Genomic DNA, 24,984 nt, shown 5'->3' with positions numbered 1-24,984 from the left:
GAGCAGAGTTCTATAAAGAACCTAGAATTCCCACGCTCCATACTAGCTCTTACTATCATCTTCCTTTTTATCCCCCACACAAAAAGGTTCTTGGTTAAAGGAACAGCATTGTCATACATAACATATGCAGACCCAGCAACAGAGCAATAGCATAAACCCACTGTCATCAGATTTGGGCCTAAAACAACACTCACAGGTCTCTGGTCGATCCTGGAATGGACAAACCTTCTTCCGTACGCCATCATGATACCCATATGATGCCTGGGGGGAAAGAGAGAGGGGTGGGGCAATTGGAAAGATCCAAGTTGGCTGCTTCCCAATGATTATTGGGAAGGGAGCCCTGGTGGCGCAGTGGTTAAATGCCTGTACTGCAGCCATTCACTCAAAACCACAAGGTTGCGAGTTCAAGACCAGCAAAGGGGCCCAAGCTCGACTCAGGCTTGCATCCTTCCGAGGTCGCTAAAATGAGTACCCAGACTGTTGGGGGCAAATTAGCTTACTTGCTGATTAGCTTACTTGCTGTTCACCGCTATGATCTTTGGAATAGCGGTATATAAATATTATTATTATTATTATTATTATTATTATTATTATTATTATTACCCCAGCAGCTGGGGGATGGGAAACATAAGCTAAATATTCCAAACTTGGCCTAGTGGCCATCCTCTGTGTAGGGCACTGCAGTGAAGACAATGTTGAAGGGAAGAGGCATCAGTACTTGTTTCTTTAGTAATTAGGGGTAAAGAGGAAACTTTGAGATGCACGTCTTATTTCCATCTCTATGTTCCCTGATCTATGTAATTCAAGCTTTTTCTCCTTCCTGACTACATAGGTTCCTTCTCCTTTCTCTAAAAAACTTAATTTTGGTGTTTCACAACACTTTGTCTGAGAAGGAAGCATCCATGAAGCATCTCAGCCTCATGATGGTTCATAAGTCCTAAGCAGACGGGCAGGATAGCATGGGCCAAGACTATGTTAACCTGCCCCAGCTCAGTCCCCAGGCCAGTACAGCAGTGGGTGGGAGTTTACATGTACACATGCCACTGTGCCAAGGACCCACTACCACTGTGTGTTCCATACCTGCCTCCACCATCATGTCTATTGAAAAGACCCCCATCACAATCTGTAAGAGCAGAAACAAGGCACCTGGTTACACCCACATGGCCAGGTGCCCCCATTCAACATCACAGGCTGTGGGGGAGGTCTTCTCAGCAGTTGTGACAGCAAAGGCAACAGAGCCAGGTAAGAGATGCATGGGGTCATCTGGTCCGCTAGAAACTCAGTGACAAACAGTATTTTTAGACCAGGTTAAGGCACCTTTGGGCATGGATTGGCTGGATTCGCCGGATCCACATCCAGTCTGCCTGATCCTGGCCTGGGGCTAACAAGCTGTGTTGTTAGCCTCAGATATGACACAAGGGTGAATATGGACCTTTTGGTGAGAGTTAGCATTAGGGACTCTTCTACCATAGGACAAGTAACTTTCTTTTATAGATCTAAGTTCCCATTTCTGATGGATTTCTTGCACAAAAAAAAGTGAGTTTTATTTTTTATCCTTACCAGAGCATGCTGCATATTTCTACCCTGTTTTATACCAGAAGCTCATGCTGTCCTGGGGGCACGCTGCACTCTGCTCAAGATAAATACCAATATTTCCTACAGGTACAGTTCCTAGAACTCTGAAATGAACAGACATGCCTATTGATAAATACACCTCTGCATATAATCTACCACAAGACTAGGCCACTGAAGCATGCCTCATAGCCCTTGTAGTTCTGAACATTGAATCTCCCCCTCAAGCCAGCCCTGCCTTGTGATTCTTCTTATCTTGACATTACACAGACATACCTCTATACATAAGCAAGGAAGCAGGAATTCATAGGGTAGCACAGCAGGATGATGTCTGGAGACCAATGCCTGGCAGGAGAGGAGGACAGGAGAAAAGGATGATTAAAAGGGAATCGGGGAATTCAAGTATCTTCAATCAGATTTTTCTATAAACTCAAGATCTAGCCAACCACGTGTAGGTTTGAAAGATATTAAACACGATTCGCATTAAAGAAAAGTATGCTTCTGAGCATATTCTGAGCCTAGGAATTTGTTTTTAGTCTTAGATATAAACTCAGCCCACAGTCCTTTCACACAGAAGCCCCTTCCTGGCTTTCTTCATTTCAGCAGCCTATCTAGCTTAGGTGGAAAAGTAATTTCATGGTTATGTTGGGAATCGAGAAATCTTTGTTGATTCATGAATCAGCTAGAGTCAAAACTGGATTAAGGTGATTGGACCCCTGAGCAATTCCAGAATTATAACTGCTTTTATGCACATGTGCCAATTCTCCCTTCAGATCCAAGGAAGTCGGTGGCTGTGGGCACTGCCCTACCATGGATCAACGAAGCCAAAGTCTCAGAGGCAGCAATACCAAGCAACACAACCTCTTCATCAGCTGGAAAAGGGAGTAAGAGTAGGTGATAAATACTACCAAGTTTGGTGCTGGTGGTCATGGGAAGATCTTTAGCTCTTCTAGTTTAGGAACATTAATCTCTTGACAAAATCATAGTACAAGATGTTTATATGTATACAGTATGACCCCCCTGTCTGTGGGGGATATACCCATATTTTCCGGCGTATAAGACGACTGGGCATATAAGACGACCCCCAATTTTTCTAATTAAAATATAGAGTTTGGGATATACTCGCCGTATAAGACTACCCCTTTTCCAACGCACACCAAATAAAAAATTTAAAAAGTCAGATTTGATTTCAATATGGTAATTTTAATTCAAAGGCTTATGACATGCAGATATTTAGCAGGAAAAGTTATTGTATACAAAGCCTGCTTGGATTGGTCAGCTCTCCCTGCCTGCCCAGCCCTCCCTGTCTCCAAGACTATCAGAGCGGTATTGCAAACACGGCTCTGTTTTCCATACCCCGCAGCTGTTTTTGAGCTCCCCCCACCATATGCGGTGACTGCAGATTCTCCAGTCCAGCTTGGAAGTTTCAACACCTGCCATATCAGACGACCCCCGGTGTATAAGACGACCCACGACTTTTGAGAAGATTTTCCTGGGTTAAAACGTAGTCTTATACACCAGAAAATACAGTATTCCAAGACTTAGTGCAGGCAGTAGAAATCATGGATAATAGCAAATCCTATACTTTGTTTGGAAGTTGACAACAGAGTCATGTTGGAGGACCTCCAGCTGCCTAGAGAGACTGTATTTTTTTGGATGTGAGTAAGTAAAACTGTGAGTCCCAGTCCTGTGGATACAGAGACTGTATTGTATTTTTCAAGTGCCACCAGCAGTATGGAAACCTAGGGGGATACAGATAGACAGAAAGGGGCGGCGAGACGCCGCTCCTTTCTCCCACAAATCGTTGCTGTGGCGACCACACGTTATGGCAATGATGTGCCATGAAAAAGGAGCCGCAAAATGCCACTGCTGAGGTGCCATGAGTGCCTTGGAGAGGCGTGGCAACATCCCTTGTGCACTGCACCATTTGGACGCAGCGCATGAGACACATCATCGGCATGCACGCCATGTGAACATGCATACCAAAATGGCACCTGGACAGCATGGTAGGGCTCGGGAGCATGCGGATGCTTCATTCTCCTGAGCCCTAAAATTAGCCCCAGGCTGGCACTTTGTGCCATTCTGTACCGGGCCCTACTCACTGGAGTACTGGAGAATTCACTTCATTTGCCCCACTGATAAACCGGCCTTGTCCAGAGAACTACCAATAAATGGTGATTTTTCTAGCCATTTCTGTCAAGACAGACATTGAGAGTCTGAGGCAGAACAGCAAACTGTGCTCCTCCCCACTGCATCCACATGAATGAATGAATGGTAGCCATTTTGCCACCTAAGGTAGAATGTATCATGAATAAAACAGTCCTTACCTGCTGTTGGAAAGGCTGGTCCAGTTCCTCACACACCAGGGCCAGCTGGTGGCAGAGGTGCACAGTAATGGCAGGGTCTTCAGACACAGACACCTCAATAGCTCGTGTTCCAGGCAACCACGTGTGGTGGAAATCAGGTCCTGGGAAAAGAGAACAGGTAGCACCAGGAGGGAAAGCATAGGGCCATTGTTCTCTCTTGGTATACACCAAGCCAGAAGGACCTGTCATTTGCAGAGGCTGGAAAGGTTACTTTTTTAGACTACAGTCTGATCCTGCCCCTCCCCCCGTCCAGTATGGCCAGGGGCAAGTAGCAGCAGACAGGCTGGTTCCAGTATTTGTAATCCAAACAAATAACTTTCCAAGTTCTGGCTATTTTCTTCTCTAGCTGGACTTGTGTTATCATCATTTTCTTCTTCTTTATTTCCATCTCCAGCATTGCCATTTAGTTATCTTTTATACAGTGGACACCCATACTATTTTGGGATACAGAAGAAATTTACTTCACAATAGAAACATACACAACAACCAGAGTAGTGTAGTGATTTGAGCAATGGACTACAATCCTGTAGTACACCCTGCTCTGCCCACTGGGTGACCTTAGGCAAGTCACACTCGCTCAGTCTCAGAGGAAGGCAAAGGCAAACTCCCTCTGAACAAATCCTATCAAGAAAACGCCATGTAGATTCACTATAGGTTCGCTATAAATCAGAAACTTCTTGAAGGCACACAACAACAAATATAATAATTTGCATTTCCCAAGCTAATAATCTGCATTTCCCAAGCTAAGTGAAACACAGTTAACGTCAGCGTCTGCCTATCTCAACATTTTGTGACACAGTTCTACATTCAAGAAATTGATACAAAAATGTGTATGTTAGACATTTATTATATTAATATGTTTTCCACTTTTCTCCCAAACTCGGGACTTAGTTTTATTTATTTAGACATGCATCAATTACTGAAAATAACATAAAGGAAATTCATTATAGCAAGAGAAAAATTCTGAAAGAATCATGAATATTTGATTAACTGCCTGATGCAAAAATGCATATATAAAGACAAAAGTACATGTGACTTCTGGCAATTAAAAAACTGATTATTATTTGAGCAATGAAATTGTTCAAATTGAAAAAAAATATATAATTAAGCATTAAGGCTCAAACACACATAACCTGAAATTTTGAAACCAATGCAAAAACAAGATGGAGCAAGCCTGGAAGTTGGGGGGGGGGGGGGGGAATCAAAATTGAAAAGATGAATTCATTCCTGACTCCTATTGTGATCTTCCTCCAGCAGTCTTCTTCCCACATGAGACCATGCTAGACCATGCTGTGTATGCTAGAATTTTATATCTTGAATATAATCATTTATTTCATAAGCACAATTTATTACCAATACAGAATGTGCAGGTTTTCTAAATACAGAACATCAGACCCCTTGCCAATAGAGGTTCTATGCAGCAGTAGACTAGGCCTATATCCACTTTGGCTGTGTCTTACCCATTTGCTTGCTAGTGACCAGAATGCTTTGGCTGATACTCAGCATCCCATCAGGAATGGTTTCGAGAGAGACAAGCACCTTCTGTCCACTCTCTGCTGGGAAACAGTCAAGCTGAATCTGCCACTGAGGAAATGTGATACAAAAAAATGTTCATCACTATTTCTGGCTTATGCTTTGTGATTCAAACTTTAATCTAATCATATCCCAAGCTGGAGAAGTAACCCTGTAATCAATTATCATTATTATTGTTCAACTCTTATCTCTTGGCAATAATAAAAGACTCTAGAAATGTAAATAGATGTGATTGCACTGGGAAGTATAAAGTATTCTCTCTAACATGTAATCCAACAACTTTTGTAAGGTCTTAAGTACACTTGGCTTTTCAGGGCTTGAAAACAAGCTTCTAGCCCCCATAAAATGGCCTTAGAATGGTTGAGCAAATTCTACTAATCCCCATAGTCTTGTTCTCTTACTAACTGTAAAGGAAATACTTCCACACAATATTTCTCAACAAACCTCATTAAGGAGAGGTGACATGGATCAAACTAATGTGGAAGTCATGCATACAATCATCTATAACGACAAGTGTGTGTACTTGATGCAGTCAAACTAGACATCCTATTCATTGTTACTTCCCATATTCTCAGCAAGTACTCTGCAACTGCAAAAGAGTTTAAACCTCAAGCTTTCTTTTTTGCTTCCTGACTCATCCTCTCATACAAATATGGAGCACAAAATAAAGTCAGTCAGTATGTGAAAAAAAGACAGAGCATTTAAAGGCTGGGTACAGTCAGCATGGTTTACTGGTTTTAGCAATGGACTATGACTGTGGAGACCAGGGTTCAAATCCCTGCTCAGCCATGGATTCCACTGAGTAACCTAGGGCAAGTCAGTCTCTCTCAGCCTCAGAGGAAGGCAAAGGCAAACTTCCTCTGAACCAATTTTGCCAAGAAAGCCCCATGATCAGTTCACCTTATGGTCACCATAAGTTGAAAATGACTTGGAGGCACATAACACCAAGACACAATAGAGTAGTGTATATACTGTATAATAGTATATAACAGTTATATATACAGTATAAAATGTTGCTGAAAAACACTGTTCCAAAACTACAAAGATTAGCAGTTTCCTAATGCAAGCAGCCAAAGAAAACTCTTAAAATACAGGGCGCAGTAAAAATTACTTGATAGTGACGGATGCTGAACATTTAAAAGGTTGAGATAACATAACTACATACTAACTGATTTTGCTACCAGTTTAACTCTCTTATTTAGTTATTTATTTGTTTGCAATTCAATTTAGTTTATTTCTTGCATCCACCTGCTGGAACTTCTCAGAAATTAAATGTGGCCCTCTGTTGAAAGAAGCTCCACATGTTTGCCCAAACAGATCTTCACATCCTACACAGAGGGATGGAGGGGGAGGGGAGGAATATGCTTGGAGGTAAATCCTTAACTCAAGTCCAGCCCAGCCCACCCACAGGCATGACAGGACAAGCACTAACTAACCACGTTTCCTCTGTATGCCTGGTGCCTTCGCCTCTTCAAGATCTGAAGCCAGCCAGAGCGGTTAGTACTCAGGATCAGATAATGTAGCTCCAGTTCTTTAATGCCTATGGTCAGAAAAAGAAAAGGAGATAGTGTGGAGGAAAGAGTAAAACAAAAACTGTTTAAAACTTGCTTGCCATGCTTTCCGGAATATGAGAGCAGGGGCTCTCCCCTTCACCCTGGTCACCTCCATGATAGCACTCCTCATGTGGAAACACCTATTCACGTAGAGGCCTTCCACACAAATATGATCCCACCCCTAGGTTCTTTCTCCCATGTAAATCCTTCACATGAATAAGAATGTCTCTTCAGACATATCAATGAACAGAGCTAGAGCAATGTGTCAATAAGTTATATCCTTAAGAAACCCTCTTGTGAGCCACCGCTTTGCTCTGCTAAAGGCACCTTATATCCACAACAGTCATTATCCCATCCCTCTTGATGCCATTGTCCATGCCTACATAGCTGTGTGTACACTATACTTTGGGAGGTTTGCTATAGAGTCCCAGGATGTCCTTCTCTAACATGGAATTAAGGTTTATAAAGATTTATGAAACAGAATTTTACACCCTCTTGGCTACACACAAGTTTGGGGAAAGCTCTCCAAACGATTTGGAGTGTGAAACCAGAAAATGATGCTTTGGGCTTCAATTTCTGATCCCCACCCCTAGCTACAGATTTCATTTGAGAATAGATTTCATCACAATGTGTCAGGGGAGAGGGTTACCTCCTCGGAAACATACTTCAGAGTTTGGAAAAGTTACTTTTTAAACTGTAGTTGGGTTTGGGGATCCTGAGTGCTATAGTCCAAAGTAGCAGCCTTTTTTCCAAGTTCTCCTTTTTTCTTATCTCAGAACAACCTAAGCACAGAGCCCAGCCAAGCCTCCCAACATCTCAGCATTCTTTCAGATAGGAAAGAGAGTGATCTCCTACACTCTTTTCCATCACTGATTTACAGCTACTTTCGATCCTCTACCGTACCATACCTGTAGCATTCAGAGCCAAGTGGACACGAACACACTTCTGGCTTTCAGGCTGTTGGCTTTGCTCAACTGTACTTAGTGCGAGGGTGGGCAGAGGCAGTGAGGTGCCTTCCCGTAGTTTCCGCTGGCATCGGGCTCTGGGCAGGGCACCATGCACTATAGAAGAAAGTGGAAAAGTTAATGCAGAATGGGCTTCTTAGCAAATAAAGACCATCTTTTCAGCATCCTGACATGTGTCTCCTTTTTCTTTGTACTTTTGACTTACTCCTGAAGAATGCATCCTAATCTCAGAGGGAATAAGAAACATATCCATGAGGATTTTTCTAAGAAGTAGCCATGTTAGCCTGATGCAGCATAAAAAGGGAAAAAGGAGGAGAACATGATAAAATGAGTAGCACCTTTAACACTAACTGATTTATATTTCAGCATGGGTTTTCATGGATATAAATCCACTTCTATTGCATATGAACAAGTGGATTGATACTCACGAAAACTCATGCTAAAATACAGTCAGCCCTTGGTATCCATGTATTTTCTTTATCCACAGTTTGAAAATATTTTTTTCAAAATACAAATTTCAAAAAGCAAACCTTGATTTTGTCACCATTTTACTATGTCATTGTATTTAATTGGGCTTATCCCACTGATTTTGGTATCTTCGGGCCGTCCTGGAACCAAACCACAGAAGCTATCAAGGGCCCACTATATGAACTGGTGAATCTTAAAAGTGCTGCAAGATTTATTTATTTATTTATTGCCCTCTCTTTTTTATATTATAAGAAACAGCTTATGATCAGCAAAAAATCAAATGGCAAAGCTTTCCTTGGACAGTTCCATTTCAAGCTGCAAACAGAGGGTTTTATATTTGACTGTCTGTTTTCCCACTACCGCCATATGAAATGGATTTCTTTTTATCACCTTCCACTATGAAAAAACTTCATGCACATAGAGAACTAGCAGTGTGGAGGATTAAGTCCTGTTTTCTTCCCATATAGTTCTATTAACAACAGATTTGTGGATTCCTTTTTCATTAAAGTATATTTATGGAGGTTTTTTTTTTAATTTTAAAATAAGGCCCGGTACATACCTTTGGGAATGTCCAGAGCGGTGGCAGCCTAATTTCCTCCGGAGGGAAGCCGCAGCCGCCATACTGCGTGGCTTCCCTCCGCAGGAAAAAGAACCTGAGAAAAGAGGGTTCTTTTAAAGCCGCACTCGTTACCTGCGGATGCTATGAATGCTTACATAACAATGGCGGCGCCTGTGCGTACTAGAGTTAGGGACCGTGTGGTTGTCGTGCAGTCCCTTAACCCTAGAACTGGTGCTGGTACACTGCTTATTGGCGGTTTGTACCGCCCCTATATCTCCATATCTGAAGTAGCGGAATCTAGAAAATATTTGCTGCTTTCTTATTTTTATTTTTGGTTGCATAACCAAAGACACTCCCACAGTCATGGTCAAACTCTGTGCAACATAGTGCCCCTTCTGAATCCCCATCCTAACAACATCCCAGAGTTTGCAAAAATTCCCCTTTCCCTTTCTTTGCCTCCAACCCAGATACCCATGTCTTTTGCTGTATGTGCAGCCAACACAAAGTAGAAAAATAGGGTTGTTTGTTTTCCTACTTACCATAAGCTCTGCAATCCTGCAAAAGCAAGAAGAGAAATAAAAGGTTAATGGGGGAAAGTGGAAGGCCCTCCTTTATTCAACCTCTGCAGCTGCAGGGCAGCATATTTGCCTAAAATAAACAGGTAGACTGAACCATGCTTAGTGCTCTGGAGATATACAGATTCCACAAAGGTTTCCTAGTTCCTCGCCAGTCCACAGAGAGTGAGTGATGAAGAAAGTTCATAATTCACCCATGGAAAAGTTACTGCAACAAACATATGTTGATGGCCAGTGATTCAGATGGTAGCCCAGATGCTCTATAGCACCTCCATTCAGAGGCAATACACCACTGACTTATAGTGCCATCTTAACTCAAAGATGCACCATCTGAACAAGGTCAGCATGAAATGTTTTCTTCAGGCAACTACCCCATGTGATCTCAGAGATCTGCCAACAGAACATTGTGCTGGTGAAGATATGTCAACAGACAAGCCAAAGAGTAGGGGAAAAGCCATGTTATGTTAGATCCAAACCTCTACTAAGTGAAGGAAATAGCCACAATGCTGCTATAAAGTTTGGTCACTGCAACCCTAAGTAATTGTTAATATAACTTTTATTAACAAAGACATGATATATACATACACATATACATAAATGTATCTAATATCTACAAGTTATTTGATTCAGTTATATTTCTTAACAATAATAAAACATCCTTCTCAACCATCTCATTTTCATACTTATTGCTATAGTAACTCCATCTCTTATTTTGTTGTTGTTGTTGTTAACTGCTCTCAAGGTATCTCCAACTCATGGTGACCCTGTGGATGAGACATATCCAAGACCCCCTTATTCTCCACTGCTCTGCTTACATCATCTAGATTCATGCCTGCGACCTCTCTGATTGAGTCTATCCATCTAGGGTGCTCTTTCTACTTCCCTCCACCTTCCCTAGCATTATTGTCTTTTCTAATGAGTCATGCTTTCTCATGATGTGGCCAAAATACAAGTGCCTTAATTTGGAAATCTTGGGTGAGATACAGACCGCCTCTTTGGGGCGACCTGCAGGTTCTGCAATCCCTGCCGGATTGGGGCCTGAGCAGCCACAGTGGCAGCCCCAGAGGCCCCGATCTGCCATTTTTCCAGGCCTCGGGGAAGCAGCAAAACGCTGCTTCCCCCCAGCCTCATGCCCCAAGGACACCCTGACAGCTGTGGGGAAAGAGAGAAAGAGGCCACTTGGCCCCCTTCTCTTCCGCATCGCTGGCGTGGTTGTTTAAAGGCTGCACCAGCGATACGCACAGCAAAAAGGAGCTCCTTTGAGCGCCGCTGCCAGGCTGCCATTAGTGGCCTGGGGCAGCGCTCATACATCATGCCCACACCGCGTCGTTTAGACGTGGTGCGGTCATGACATCATAATGGCGGTGCCCGTGTATAATGGCGGTGCCCGTGTATAAAGGGTGCCACCATTATGCTGCAGCAGGTACGTGCTAGGGTTGCAGGGCATCTGTAAAGGACACCCCGAGGCAACCCTAGCACGTATCCAGGCCGACGCAAAGCGCCGGTCTGTATCCCGCCTTGGTTTCCATGGGAACTTCTGACTTTATCTGCTCAAGAACCCGCTTGTTTGTCTTTTTGGCTGTCCATGGTGCTCTCAGCACTCTTTTCCAGCACCACATCTCAAAAGAGTTAATTTTCCTCTTGTCTGCTTTCTTCACTGTCCAGCTCTCACATCTGTACATGGTGATGGAGAATACAGTGGATTGGATGATTCTGTCTTTAATGTTCAGTTGGGTATCTTTGCCCTCTAGAATCCTGTTTAGGTCTTTCTTAACTGCCCTTCTCATTCCTTCTTCTGATTTCTTGACTGCTGTCTCCATTCTGGTCAATGTTTGATCCAAGGTATGGGAATATTTTAACTACTTCTATTTCCCCATTATCTAGGGTCTAAAACACTTTGCAGAAATAATCCAGTTTGAGACCACTTTAAGTGCCCTGGCTCAGTGCTAGGGAATCATGGGAATTGTAGTTTATTGTGGCCCCAGAGCTTTCTGACAGAGAGGGCTAAATGTCTCACAGAACTAAGGTCCCAGAATTCCCTAGCATGGAGTCAGGGCAGTTAAAGCAGTCTCGGACTGAATTATTTCTGCAGTGTGTTTTGGACCTAGGTTGAAATTATGTAGCTCCTCTGTGGTCATTTTTTAAAAATGTACAGCATTAAACTTGCCTATGCACATTTTTCATTTACTTTCTTTAGTGACTGTTCCAGTTCTACGATGGTTTCTGCTAGTAGTATGGTGTCATCTCTTATCTAACTCAAAGTAATTTTGAACATCTTTAGCTTGAGAGGCGGTTTGGATTCAACATAGCTTCAAGTGGCCTAATGTCAGCTTAGTTGAGCCTTGGCCACTTAGCATTGTCTTATATAGTAGCCAGATGCAAACAGAACAGCAATTGTGCACCTTTAGATATATAAATATTTTTAAAGATAAGCAAAAGGGGATCTGTGGTACAATCTACATTTGCTAAAATCTCCTCTTCTACACAAAGTTTAAAGTTGCAGGAACTCTGTTTTCTTTTATATCCAATACTCCCCCCCCTCCACACACACACACACAACTAGCTCCTGGAGGTCAAGTAATGCAGTGAAGACTCTTGCTTGGATTTTGTAGAGACACAAGAGAAGAAATGTGGTGGAGTAGATCTGAACTACGTAGTTGGTTTTTCATTACATCCTTTTGAAGACATTTGTGGCACTGGTACGTTGTGCTGGTGGTATGCTAAAAACCGGAAATGATGAGACACTGGGGTTCACACAGTTACTAGATTAGGTAACGCTTCTCGCATGGTTTTTATCCTAGGAAAGTGTCAGTTTACAGACTTGTTTCAGCTCCTGTACTGTCTTCACCAAGGGTGGATCCAACCACACATATAGATCGAGCCTACAGATGTGGTTTCCTTTATGCGTATGAAGGCGACCTCTGCCCTTACCTTGTATACACCTAGAGAGAGAGAGAGAGAGAGACGCACCTCTGATTGTGTAACACTGCGAGCAATAACAAATCACTGAAAAACATGTGGGCTGGGTGTGTTATCGCTGAGATGTTACTCAATCAGATGTGGGCCTCAGCACTAGAGAGGGGAAATGGGTTACAGCTGAGAAGTGCCCAAAATACAAACCTCTGGTAGCAAGAAAGGAATGTCCCACTGGAGAGAAGAAAAACTGTCAGATGCAGCCATTCCAACAGGCTATAGCCAATATCACACTCCACTGTTATAGTGCTATATTCCACTTTAATTGCTATGTCTGCCTCCTGTGCAATTCTGAGGCTTATAGTTTAGGGAGGCCTATGTGCTCTCTGGCTTAGAATTTTAAATGCCCTTCCCTAAACTGCAAATCCCAGGATTTGACAGGAGGAAGTGGAATAATAACACTATAACAGTGTAGTGAGATACTAACAGAGAAAGGGAGCACGGCCATGCCATTGGCTCTGCCAAAAGACCAACTCCACCTGTATTTTCTGGCCCTCAAACGTAAGTCAAATTCCACCAGGCTGCAGAAGAGGATGGAGGAAGCAGTACCATACCAATGAAACCCTGTTATGAGACCACCTGTATTATGCTATCTCCTCAAATGTATTAGATGGGGAGAAAGAGGGAGACTGACTGCTGGAAAGCTGCCCACTGCATCAACCCTGCTGAGAAGTTAGCTGTCTTTACTTCTTCCGCTTAGATTATTCCATGCCAGCTGTGCACTGTAGGAACTTTGAAAGCATCCTTTCATGAGGAGTTTGCATATGCTGCTGCCTCATTGTTGGCTATGTTGGCACCAAGAAAGTCTCAGTGCACTCAGAGTTTGCCAACTGGTCAACTTACACCTTTAATTGCAGCTTGACTGGCAGACGTCAGCAAGTGAAATATTGCATGTTGTGGAGATAAACATCATTACGGACTTTTCAAAATGAGTATTTCTCATGGTAGCTAAGGATGATGAGAGTTATAGTGCAACATATCTGGAGGATACCTGATTGGGGAGGTAAGCATTGACGTTTATCACACTGAGGTTATTGGAGCTAAGATCAGGGATGACTGCGGGTTGAACAATGCGAATTGACGTTATAACGTGAGTGTTTTATCACACCTGGTTGCCCTTCCGTTGCCCTTCTGAATCGAGGGGGAATCAAATCCAAGGCAAGTCACATGATGTGGATTCAGGCAAAGCGGAGTGAGTGCAAATTGTATTACCACACCAGTGCATACCATGCGGATTCAACTTGATTCGAATTGGGACCCTTGCACATGCTCAGTGGGGATCTGGACGCATCCTGAACCTTTGCACTTCCGGGGTGAAGAAGGGAGCCTGGTTCCACTTTCACGGGAACAACAGCTTCACATTTCTTCCTCCCTTCTATTTTCTCATCCCTGGCAGCCAAATTCAAAGGGGTCCTCTGTGTCAGAGCCCCCATCCATTTCAGCCTCATCTACCATCTATCCTCTTGTCATTCTCCTCATCTATTCCATCTACATCTCTCCTTCCCTTTGTAACAGTTGCCTTCTCTTAGGTTGCATCCACACTGGGGAGATAATCTGGTTTAACTCCACTTTAACTGTCCTGGCTCAGTGCTATGGAATTCTGGGAACTGTAGTGTCCTGAGACATTGAGCCTTCTCTGCCAGAGAGCTCTGGTGCCTCAGCAAACTAATAACTTAAATTATTATTGTTATTATTAATATTATTTTAAAAATTCATTATTATTAATATTATTATTATTTTAAAATAATAAATTATTATTATTATTATTATTATTGGAGTTGGAGTTTGTCGTGGGTCCTTGGCTCGAGGCTATGGAATTCTGGGAGTTCCATCTCTCCCTCCAGCCCCCCGTTTCTTTCCCTTCACATCTGTCATCTGGACCTACCCTCCATCCCTAGCCTCACGTGAATGATAGGGAATGTAACCTATCTCTAAATGCTCTCTGCTTCATCCAAATGTATCACCCACCGGCAAAATTGTTGTTGTTGTTTTGCAGTGAAATATTTTAATAATAATAATAATAATAATAATAATAATAATAAATTTCTTTCACTGAAAAAATAACCAGTGTAGAAACTGCAGTTCTACTTGGAAGTAAATCCTGCCTCCACCTTGGACCCACTTCGGAGGACGCCCTACCCCCCACCCCCAAAGAGTCCTTTAGAAACTTTACTAACCTCGCTCTCTCTCTTTGCCCCCTCTTTTCCCTTTCTCTCCCCCCCAATCTCCCCCCTCCTCGCCAGCATGTCTCCTGTCCACGTTAAAACGTGAATGCATTCATTCAGGTGGGAGCACCAGAAGCAAATGGGGCAAAATTGCAGCATGGCATGATGGGAAATTTGCAACCCAGGGGTTTTGCGGTAGTGTACCAGAGCACAAGCAAGGTTGCATTCCACACCAGACCAATTCGCAGTGAATTCGAACGAGCCTCAATGAGAATCCTGTCAACTCACTATTTAGCAGACTCCCCAAAATAAGGAGACCGTAAGGATTTAGTCCGGAAGCACTGCGGAAGCACCACGGGAGGAGCTCCCATTGAAAGGAACCAGGTGTGAAAATACATTAACATTATAACATGAATTTGCATTGCTCGATTCGCAATCACCCTGGATCTGAGCTGGAAAAACCCCGTTTGATAAACGCCTTTGTCAGCAGGTTACTGCCACTCAAGTTGCTATTGCAAATCTACATGAAGACAGAAGGTGAGAATTATCCACTCCTAGGCAAGGAGTTCCTATGCTTAAGGCATAAAGAATGTTCAGATTTCTCTGTCAGGGACATAGCCAGGATTTTGAGAAGGGGAGGGGGGTTTCCAGACTAAGTGCCACCATTTTAAGAGACTAAGACCTCCCCACACACAGAAAGAGGGTCGAGCGTTTACCTGAGGAAAGGGAAAGAGGAGGGGAGGGGGCTGCTCCATTTCAGCCCCATTGCCAAGGGCCCCTCAGGGGAAAGGAGAGGCCAATCTGGCTGAGTGTTGCCAACAAGCCTCGAAGATATTCCCCAGAATGTACATACAGGCACTTTATTAGTTTAATAAGGTTAAAATTTGTTCAATATTAACAGCATATTTTTATAAATTAGGCCTAAAACTTGACAAAATAATAACAATATAAAGGCACATAACATGATACATTGAAAGCAATATGAAAAATTATTTAAATATTAGTCATATTTACGAGGAAGAGACCTAAAACAGAGTATCTTTACAAACTTGTCTCGGTGCCTCAATGGTTTGTTGTGGTTTATATTGATTTGAGGTGTATAAGTCTAAACACACACACACACACACACACACACACACACACAAAACAAGGTCAAAAAGTCTTAGGGCTTGCAAAATAACAGCAAGTCCTATGCTCTCAGCCTCTGAGGATGGCAATAGCAAAACCCCATTTGTTTTACAAAAATGACCCTGTCATTACATGGCAGGTTCAGGCTGGATTAGATGACCTTTGAAGGTTCCTTCCAGCTCTAAATGAATGGAAGCAGATTAGATTTAACCTCCCCTGCAGACATGGAATTCCTTGGGCAAGAAGTCACACTCTCTCAGCCTCAGGGGAAGGCAGTGGCAAACCTTCCTCTGAAGAAATCTTGCCAAGAAAACACCATAGGGTTGCCATAATTTAAAAAATGACTTGAAGGCACAGAACACACACACAGAAGCAGCAGAAGCAGCAATAATAATAACCACACAGTTAACATGACTGATAGTATCAAGAGCCATAATAATAATAAATAACTCAAAGTTGCTTTGGGTCCCAATTTGAGGAGAAAGGTGGAATACAAAAATCAACACCACCAATTATTATTGTTGTTGTTGTTGTTGTTGTTGTTGTATTTCTCCCTGGGTTGGAGCCCTCTTACTAGGAAAACCTGCCCCCTTTCCAGCCTCCAAGTGACCCTCTTTCCCCCAGTCCTGCCTTGTAAAAGGGGTGTGTTTGCTCTTTCCCCACCCCACCCCCCACCCCAAAACCTGCAAAATGTTGGCAACCTGTTTGGTCTTCTCTTGGCCTTCGCCCTGCAGCCATCCTTCCCCCATGATCCCTGGCTTTGGAGGCACCAGGAGCCCAGCGAGGAACGAGAAAGACTCCCTCCTGACCCTCCCTCCCTCCCTCAAAAAAGGCACCAATTCTGGGGAGCACCAGGTTGCAGTGGGGTGAGGGAATGTTGTGTGTTTCAATATTCCCATGTTGTGTCAAGAAGATTTGTACATAATAAAACGAACTACTGGGAGAAAGGGTTCAGGTTATCTTTTCCCTAAACATGCTAGTATTCTATGCACAAAGGGTTACTCTCATGGTAAAGTATTCAGCTGTAGGTTGAACTGGCACCCTATACATATATATTATTAACAACTTGATTCAGCTGAGAAACACAGTCCAAACAAGTAACTTTTCCATGTTTTGACTGCTGGCCCGAAGCAGCCTGCATTTTGTATTATAACTCAGCTCTTGCAAAAGAGTTGCTCCTAGTCTGCAAGTCAGAAACAGATGCTGTGCCCAATGAATTCCCTCCACAACAAGAATGAAATGCATAGTTTCAGACTGCACATCATCCCTTTTTAGTTTTTCACAGGTTAGGAAGCATGTGATTTTGACCTAGCCAAATGCACAATATTTTGGTGGATTCTGGTGATCTGCTCACTCCCAAAAAAATTTTTTTAGAATAGCCATGTGAAAATATACATTTCACTACTAACCAGTGAGATATGTCTTGTGTTTAGAGGTGCACTTTTTCATTGCTCTATACTCTCACTTTTTCTTAAAAACAAAACCCACATGAAAATACAGACATCTATTACACTGATCACAAATGGAACATGCAACAAAATGTTGCCGTGCTAAGTGTCCCTGTTCAGAATTCCAGCACCACCATCCTTTCCTCTTCCCTGTCTGAGACAATCATCATTCTATGGCCACTAAGCATGTTAAGTTCTCATGGGGCTGTTTTGGGTGTACCAATTTAAAGACTGTTTGTACTTCTGCAAAGCACGGGGCTCCTCCCAAAGTGCTGCTGATACTTGCCCTGTGTGTGCACATGTGGTGACATTTCAGCAACACAAACAATAGTATTTACACCTCAAACCTTTTTATAAAAAAGGAAAAAAGGGTGGTGTGGGTTAAGAATTATATAGGTCCAAGTAGCAGCTAAGTTCCAATATAGTCATATAAATTCAATACGTGTCAGCAGCCATCTTGGATTTTTTAAAAAGACAGCAATATAAATTCCATCAGGAATTGCGCTCATTAAATAGGTTTGCAGTTTTTATTATAATCTAAAAGACGCTAACTGGGGCCTGGTGCATTAAAAAAATCTTCCATGACCAGGGAAACAAAAAAAATCTCATTGTCAAAATCCTCTTGTGGGAACCCATCCAAAGCTTCTTCTTTTTAATAGGCAACATAATTTAGGGCAAGGAAAAGACATTTTGTTGCTGCTATTGTTAAACAACAGGAAGTGAGAAATCTTTGCTCACCTATGGCAGATAACCAAGAAAACTACTGTTAGATCAGGAAACATCTGCTTGTCTATTATTACAGTCGGCCCTTCTTATACACTGATTTTTTATACACGGATTCAAGCATACACGGTTTGAAAATGTTCAAAAAAAGTATAAATTTCAAATATCAAACCTCAATTTTCCATTTTTTATAAGGGACACCATTTTGCTATATCATTATATTTAATGGGACTTGAGCATCCACGGATTTTGTTATACACGGGGGATCTTGAAACCAAACCCCAGCGTATAACAAGGGTCCACTGTACTGTTATTACCATTTTATTTATATCCCACCTTTTCCTTAGAACCACGACTACAGATTTTATCTCAAGCAAAACTCTCATCATCCCTCTCACCATCAGCTATACTGTTAAGAGGGAAGGTATCAACAACACTTCCATGTCTGCATCTTTGCCCCTCCTGCAGCAGTTGGTCTTTCTTCTTCCCACCACTTTTCTAATGACACACAGCCACAAGGCACCAGCCCAGTCTCCACATCACAGTTGTTGTTCCATGGTTTGCCGTCTACCTGCTGCCAACTTTGCTAATGGACCATTAATTGCATTCATGAAGTAACAAGGCACACTGTCTCTTTTCCCACGTGGATCCTCCAGATCTCTGACTGATAGGAGTTTGTAGACATATTACACATGTCCATGCAAGCCAGATTGGAGGGAGCCAGGTTTCCCACAATGCCCCCTAACAACAGAATCAGCACCCCCAAGGAGACAGAGGAAGCCACCCAAACAGCTGAGGCTACATCTGCACTGCGGTATTAATGCAATTTGACACCGTTTTTACTGCCACAGCTCAATGCTATGGAATACCGGGAATTGTAGTCGCGCAAGATATTCAACCTTCTCTGTCAGAGCTCTGGGGCCACAACAACAAATCCCAGGATTCCATAGCATTGAGCCATGGCAGTTAAAGCAGTATCAAGCTGCTTTATTTCTGCAGTGCAGAGCCAGCCTGAATAAAGGATATCCTGCTCCCACTTCATGCCACTCAAAAAACACACTGACACCTTGGCGTCTCTGCTTCAAAGACATGAATTTTGAAGAATGACTATTTTGGACTATAACTCTCAGAACCCCTCAGACAGCATGGCCAGTTTTTCCTAACTCTGCAGGGAGCATGCTTGCGTGAAGAGTGCATGGCTTCCCATTCAAGTCCCCACATCCCATCCACAAATAAGGGTTCTAAGCAGCCAGCCTTTCCAGTCCCCCTGGCTTTAACCCCTTGCACTCAACAACAGCAATGGAATATGCTTTTCCTTCAACCTCCACCCCACTGTGCCAAAACAGTCCCACATAGTAAAGCTCCTTACAAAGTTGGTGAAGACTTCCAGATGGCCAGGAGACAGATGATGATTCCGGGGTGCAGCAGGCAAAAGGCTCAGCAAGAAAGCAGTGGGGAGCAGCAGGGCACTAGGCATGGGGTGCCCCATGGGACAGTGGGCTGGAGCTCAGCTGGTCTGGAACATGGCTGTTGCTGAAAAAAGTCAGACAGTCAGATCTCAACTCCACACATATCTACACCAGGCAGCTGCAGGCCAAGTCTCCACCCCACCTTCTACCTCTCTCAGTACATTGCCCTGCCCTGCCCCAACCAAACCAGTCTTGCTTGGCTGCATTCCTTGGCTGCTGCTACAGCAGTGGCAGGCAGCTTCTGCTGCTGTTTCTGCTGGTTGTGAAGACAACCAGAGGAGCCTCACTCACTACTAAGCGGTGTAGGGTCTTTTCCCCCTTCTGCATCCCTCGGTCCCTTCCCTCTGAGAAGGAACAACAGACTGGATTAATCATTTCTAGTCTTGGGTAAGGGGGCTAAAGGGCAATTGTGCACCTATGAAACAATCCAACGTTGGGAAAGCTGCTTTTTTATTTTTAACTACAGTGAGCCCCTGGTATCTGCTTAAGTTTGGTTCCTGGACACCCCCATAGATAACAAAATCTGTGGATGCTCAAGTTCCATTGTATACAATAGCATAGTAAAATGATGCCCCTTATATAAAAGGGGGAAATAAAGGTTTGCTTTTGGGATTTTATATTTTTCAAATATTTTCAAACCATGGATGCTTGACTCCCCATGGATACAGAAGGCTAACGGTACAACTCTCAGAATTCTCCCAGTCCAAAAAGAATTAACATTCCTGAGCTCTGGAAGCAACTAAGGGTGACTCTGAACTGTAGAAATAATCCAGTGTGACACCATTTTAACTGCTGTTACAGGATCCTGGCATTTGCAGTTTTGTGAGGCACCAGCACTCTTTGGCAGAGAATGCTAAAGACATTGAGGTTTATCACACAAAGATTTTTAGAGCTTTTGCAGGTCAGTTCCGACGTGAGTTCGGGTCCAACGATGCGAATTCACATCATAACATGAATGTGTTTTCAGATGTGATTCCTTTCTATGGGAGCTCCTTCTGTGGGGCTTCTGCAGTGAATCCAAAGTGACTCCTCATTTTGATGAATTTCAGAAAAAAGGGAATTCACAGAATTCGCATTCAAACTCACTTCGATTTCACTTCGAATTGGTCTGGTGTGGAAGATCACTCTGATGTCGCCCCCTGCGTCCTGCTCCTTCACCCCCCTCCTCCTCCTTCATGCCATCTTGTCCTCTCTGCCACCCTGCCGCCTATCCCATCATCCCCTGCATCCTCCTAGACCCTGATCTGCTCTCCTTCACCCTGCCGCCTATCCCATCATCCCCTGCGTCCTCCTAGACCCCAATCTGCTCCTCCTTCAACCTGCCGCCTATCCCATCATCCCCTGCATCCTCCTAGACCCCAATCTGCTCCCCCTTCACCCTGCCGCCTATCCCATCATCCCCTGCATCCTCCTAGACCCCAATCTGCTCCCCTCCTTCACCCTGCCACCGATCTCATCATCTCCTGCATCCTCCTTCACCTCGATGAAAGATGACAGCTAAGGAGGGGGCAGGGAAGGATGACAGCATCCAGAGCCCCACTGAGCATGCGCAAGGGTGCTGATTTGAATTGTTGAACCCTCAAATTATGTTCCAGTGTGGTAATACAATGTGCACTCACTCTGCTTTGCTTGAATCCGCATCACGTGACTTGCTTGGAATCAAACTGACTCCACTTCCCCCTCAGTTCAGAAGGGCAACCAGCTGTGGTAAAACATCACATTTTAACATGAATTCGCATTGCTAGACAGGAGTGACTCCGGATCTGGTGTGAAAAAACATGACGTTTCTCATTTCTAGAACAGGAGTGACTGCGGATGTGAGCTGCAAACCCCCCAGGTGTGATAAGGGCCTTTGTCAAACTACAGATTCCAGGATTCGGTCGAATGGGACTACAGCACTTCAAATAGAGTCAACCTGCATTATTTCTACAGCGTAGATACACTCCAAGAGGAATCATTCCTTCAGATCTGTGCAAAGATGGTCGTAAGCTAGATTTGGATCTTCTGGTAGATGTTTGTGTGAATACCAGTAGATCAGCAAGTATTTCTGACTGCCTGTTGCGTTACAATTTGTTGTTGTCGTTGTTGCTGCAGTGGTCCTTCAAGTCATTTCCGATTTATGGTGATCCTGTCATGGGGTTTTCTTGGCAGGTTTTTTCACAGGGGGTTTGCCCTGGCCAACCTCTTAGGCTGAGAGAATGTGAGTGGGTTTACATGACCGAGACAAAATTCAAACCCTAGTCTCCAGAGTCCTAATCCAACACTCAAACCACAATAGCAGCAACTAAATAATTCCTGCTTCCCACTCTAGAATGTACAGCTGAAATCAAGAAAGCTTTGCGTAACACTGTCTGGATTGTTGTTCAAAAGAAAGCCTGTGTGAGCTCCATTCAGTTCTTCTACTCAGAACAACTTCCTTGGCCCAGAATCCTGTAAGCATGCGTGCCTTCCGCACCCGACTCTTGTTGGTGGATCATTAAGTAAAAAATGTGTCTTTATGTGTCTGGTGCCCTTAGTCACTAAAGCTAAGCTGATGTGTGAATCCCAAATTTCATGATCCAAATCCACTGCAACCAGCCTTTAACTTGTGCCAAGACTTAACTGTACAAATGGGGAAGTATTTCTTAGCTCAGCCACATCCAAAAGATGACAAAGTTCCCATACCTGTAGGAGATGAACAGAAGAAAATTTTAATAAGTCTTTGTTTGTCATGGAAGCCACACCTTTGAAAATCCCCTCTTCTACACAACTATTAAAGGTACGGGAGTCTTATCTTCTTTTGTATCTGACCACTCTAGTTATGCAGCTTGCAAATTTATTCTGAAGTGTTGCCAAAACAATACTTCTCCCCTTAAAACCTGTTATGAGTGTGAGGAGGATGGCCATGCTGTCTGGACATGATGGAAAATATACAGTCTAGCTTTCATAAACTTCAGAGCCTTGGAATATGTAGGACAATTTGTTGTTGTGTGCCTTCAAGTCATTTCTGACTTATGGCAACTCTAAGGTGACCCTATCCTAGGGTTTTCTTGGCAGGATTTGTTCAGACGGGGGTTGAAAATGCCTTCCCCTGAGGCTGACAGAGTGTGACTTGCCCAAGGTCACCCAGTGGGTTTCATGGCCAAGCTAGGAATCAAACCCTGGTCTCCAGAGTTGTAGTCCAACACTCAAACCACTATGGAGTTTATCAGACAAGGGAAATTGGAAGTATAATCCAATGGAAATCCGAACACAATCAAGGGGTTTAGTGTTATTGCGTGATAGACTACCACATGCAATTTCAGACAATGGGAAGTCAGTCTGAACACAATCATGGGGTTTCACGTTATTGCATGATAGACTACCACACACAATTTTGGGCAATGGCAAGCTATTTTTGGGCAATGGGAAGTCAGTTCGAATGCAATTCGAATTCACGTAAATTTGCTGAACTAGCGAATTCACATGAATGCGTTCTGGTCCCACTTTCTTTTTATTTGAAATTAAGATAAATTCCTCCCATATGATAAACTCCTATGTCACAATGGCTCACAAAATGCTTTAGGCCAGAAGTGTTTGGGGTTTTGGAATTTTGGGGGTTTTGGAATATTTGCATATACATAATGATATAGCTTGGAGATGGGATCCAAGTCTAAACATGAAACTAATTTATGTTTTATATACCGAATGAGATGTCTTGGAGATAGAACCCAAGTCTAAACACGAAATTCATTTATGTTTCATATATAAACGAGGATTCAAACTCTGGTCTTCAGAGTGACAATCCAATGCTCTAACCACTACACCACACTGCCTCTCTCATTTCCAAAATCCCTAGCCAGCATGAAGATTCCCCTCCCTCCCTAAATCTCCAAATATTTCCTAGCTGCTCTGATGAGGATACAATATCCTGTTTAAATGTGTACCTCTCTTTTTCAGTTCCACATCTGGGGTTAACCTGGGTGTGTGTGTGCATTCAAGTCACCTGTCAATTTATGGCAACCTCATAGGCTTTTCTTGGGCAAGGAATCCTGAGAGGTGGTTTTACTTCCTCTGAAATATAGTCCATAGTATTAATTGGTTGTCTCCCAATCCATCCAAGTACTAATCAGGGCTGATCCTGCTTAGCTTCTAAGATCAGACAGGATCTGGTAGCACCATGCTGATCCTCTCCTTCCCTCCCAACCATTATCCTTCCTAGCCATCTGTCCCCCTTTCCTGCCCCTATGTCAGGGATCTGCATGTTTTAGGTTTATAGGACCTCATCGGTCTAAAGGGTTTTGTACATTAGGGAAGCTAGTATGGAACTGTCTAGAGACCTGAATCCTATTATTAGTCCCAATTAGAGTAAACCCAATAAATCAGTGAGATCTACTCATGTTTAAATTCACAACTCAACAAGTGATTAAATGGACCTACTCTGATTTACAACAACTAATAGAATTCAGGCCAGGAAATACCAATACAATTTTTTTAGATAGTCAAGAGGTAGGGTTAGAAGAAGGAGGAAGAGTCCTCCATCAATAGGAGGGAAGAAGATAAAGGGGAAATGCAGAGAGAAAGGGGTGTAGTTTCAAGTTGCGTTTCTCCCCAAATCTCCAAACCCTTTCTGGCTGCTCTAACAGGGAGGACATCCATACCCCTTCAAGAGCATCTCTCTTACTTCTTTAGATGTAAGTCTGAGACTAATCTGAATATTACCATTCTGATTATCTTCCAACGATTAGCCTTCGCAGTCCTCTCTCCACCTATTCTGCATCCTACAGCAATGTAACTCAAAATGGTGGTTTGTCAATCTGTGCTGGTTTGAACTACCGTATCATCTGAACTCTATGTTCTTAACATATTAAAAGGATTAGATAACCAACTAGAAAAGAAATGCAGGAGAATGTTACTATACATGGTAACAGCTGCCAAAATTGTCTTTGCCAAAGAATGGAAAAAACAAGAAACTCACAACTTGGAAGAATGGATCCCAAAACTGATAGACATGTCTGAAATGGATAAGCTAACAATCTATCTCAGTGATAAGCACATAAACCCTTATGGAGTCAGCTGGAAATTTTTATCTTCTCTTTGAAAAACAAAGGGGTAAATAGAACAGAATAAAAGGTAATAATAAAACTTAACAGATGTTCAAAAAGATATTAAAAGGGGAAACATAATAAAGGGACAGAAAAAGAATTGGCTGTCAAAGTAAAAACAAAGTAGTAAACAATAACAAACCAATAAGGGTACTAAGGAGGTTTATTATTATGTGTGTGTGTGTGTGTGTGTGTGTGTATTCCCAACAAGGGGAAAGTAATTATGAAATAGGATAAAATAGGACTTAGGAAGTCAAACCATGATGAAAGAAGAAGCGATTGTTGAAAAGGAGGAGTGGTAAGAAATTACTGTACAAATTAGAATGTTAAAGGTATAATGTAAAGCAAATATGAATTAAGATGCATGTCTGTTATTATTTGATTTTTACATTATGATAAAAATAAATAAAAATGAAAAAAATCT

The 24,984-nt window shown here is 42.9% G+C and overlaps 1 protein-coding gene across 2 annotated transcripts in view; it reads right to left on the bottom strand.

Annotated features, from left to right (window-relative positions):
* The window catches only part of IL17RE (interleukin 17 receptor E), a 35,114-nt gene extending 12,592 nt beyond the window's left edge, over window positions 1-22,522 (bottom strand). Inside the window, exons 1-9 of one of the 2 annotated variants that reach the window (XM_089517866.1) lie at window positions 22,100-22,522; window positions 19,398-19,561; window positions 9,556-9,571; window positions 7,933-8,085; window positions 6,908-7,011; window positions 5,399-5,522; window positions 3,900-4,039; window positions 1,849-1,917; window positions 195-261 (exon numbers count right to left, since the gene is read on the bottom strand). In XM_089517866.1, coding sequence (XP_089373992.1) covers window positions 195-261; window positions 1,849-1,917; window positions 3,900-4,039; window positions 5,399-5,522; window positions 6,908-7,011; window positions 7,933-8,085; window positions 9,556-9,571; window positions 19,398-19,517 — 793 coding nt within the window. In that variant the 5' untranslated portion in view covers window positions 19,518-19,561; window positions 22,100-22,522. Of the gene's footprint in view, window positions 1-194; window positions 262-1,848; window positions 1,918-3,899; window positions 4,040-5,398; window positions 5,523-6,907; window positions 7,012-7,932; window positions 8,086-9,555; window positions 9,572-19,397; window positions 19,803-22,099 lie in introns of those variants that run through there. The other variant, XM_089517874.1, reaches the window with a different exon arrangement.
* Window positions 22,523-24,984: the final 2,462 nt, after the last annotated feature.

This window comes from Sceloporus occidentalis, unplaced genomic scaffold, assembly GCF_023333645.1.
Source record: "Sceloporus occidentalis isolate IW3139 unplaced genomic scaffold, rSceOcc1.0.p SCAF_1, whole genome shotgun sequence".
NCBI lineage: Eukaryota > Metazoa > Chordata > Lepidosauria > Squamata > Phrynosomatidae > Sceloporus > Sceloporus occidentalis.
The sequence above is the reverse complement of the archived record's forward strand: the minus strand, read 5'-3'. Positions and strand labels throughout refer to the sequence as shown.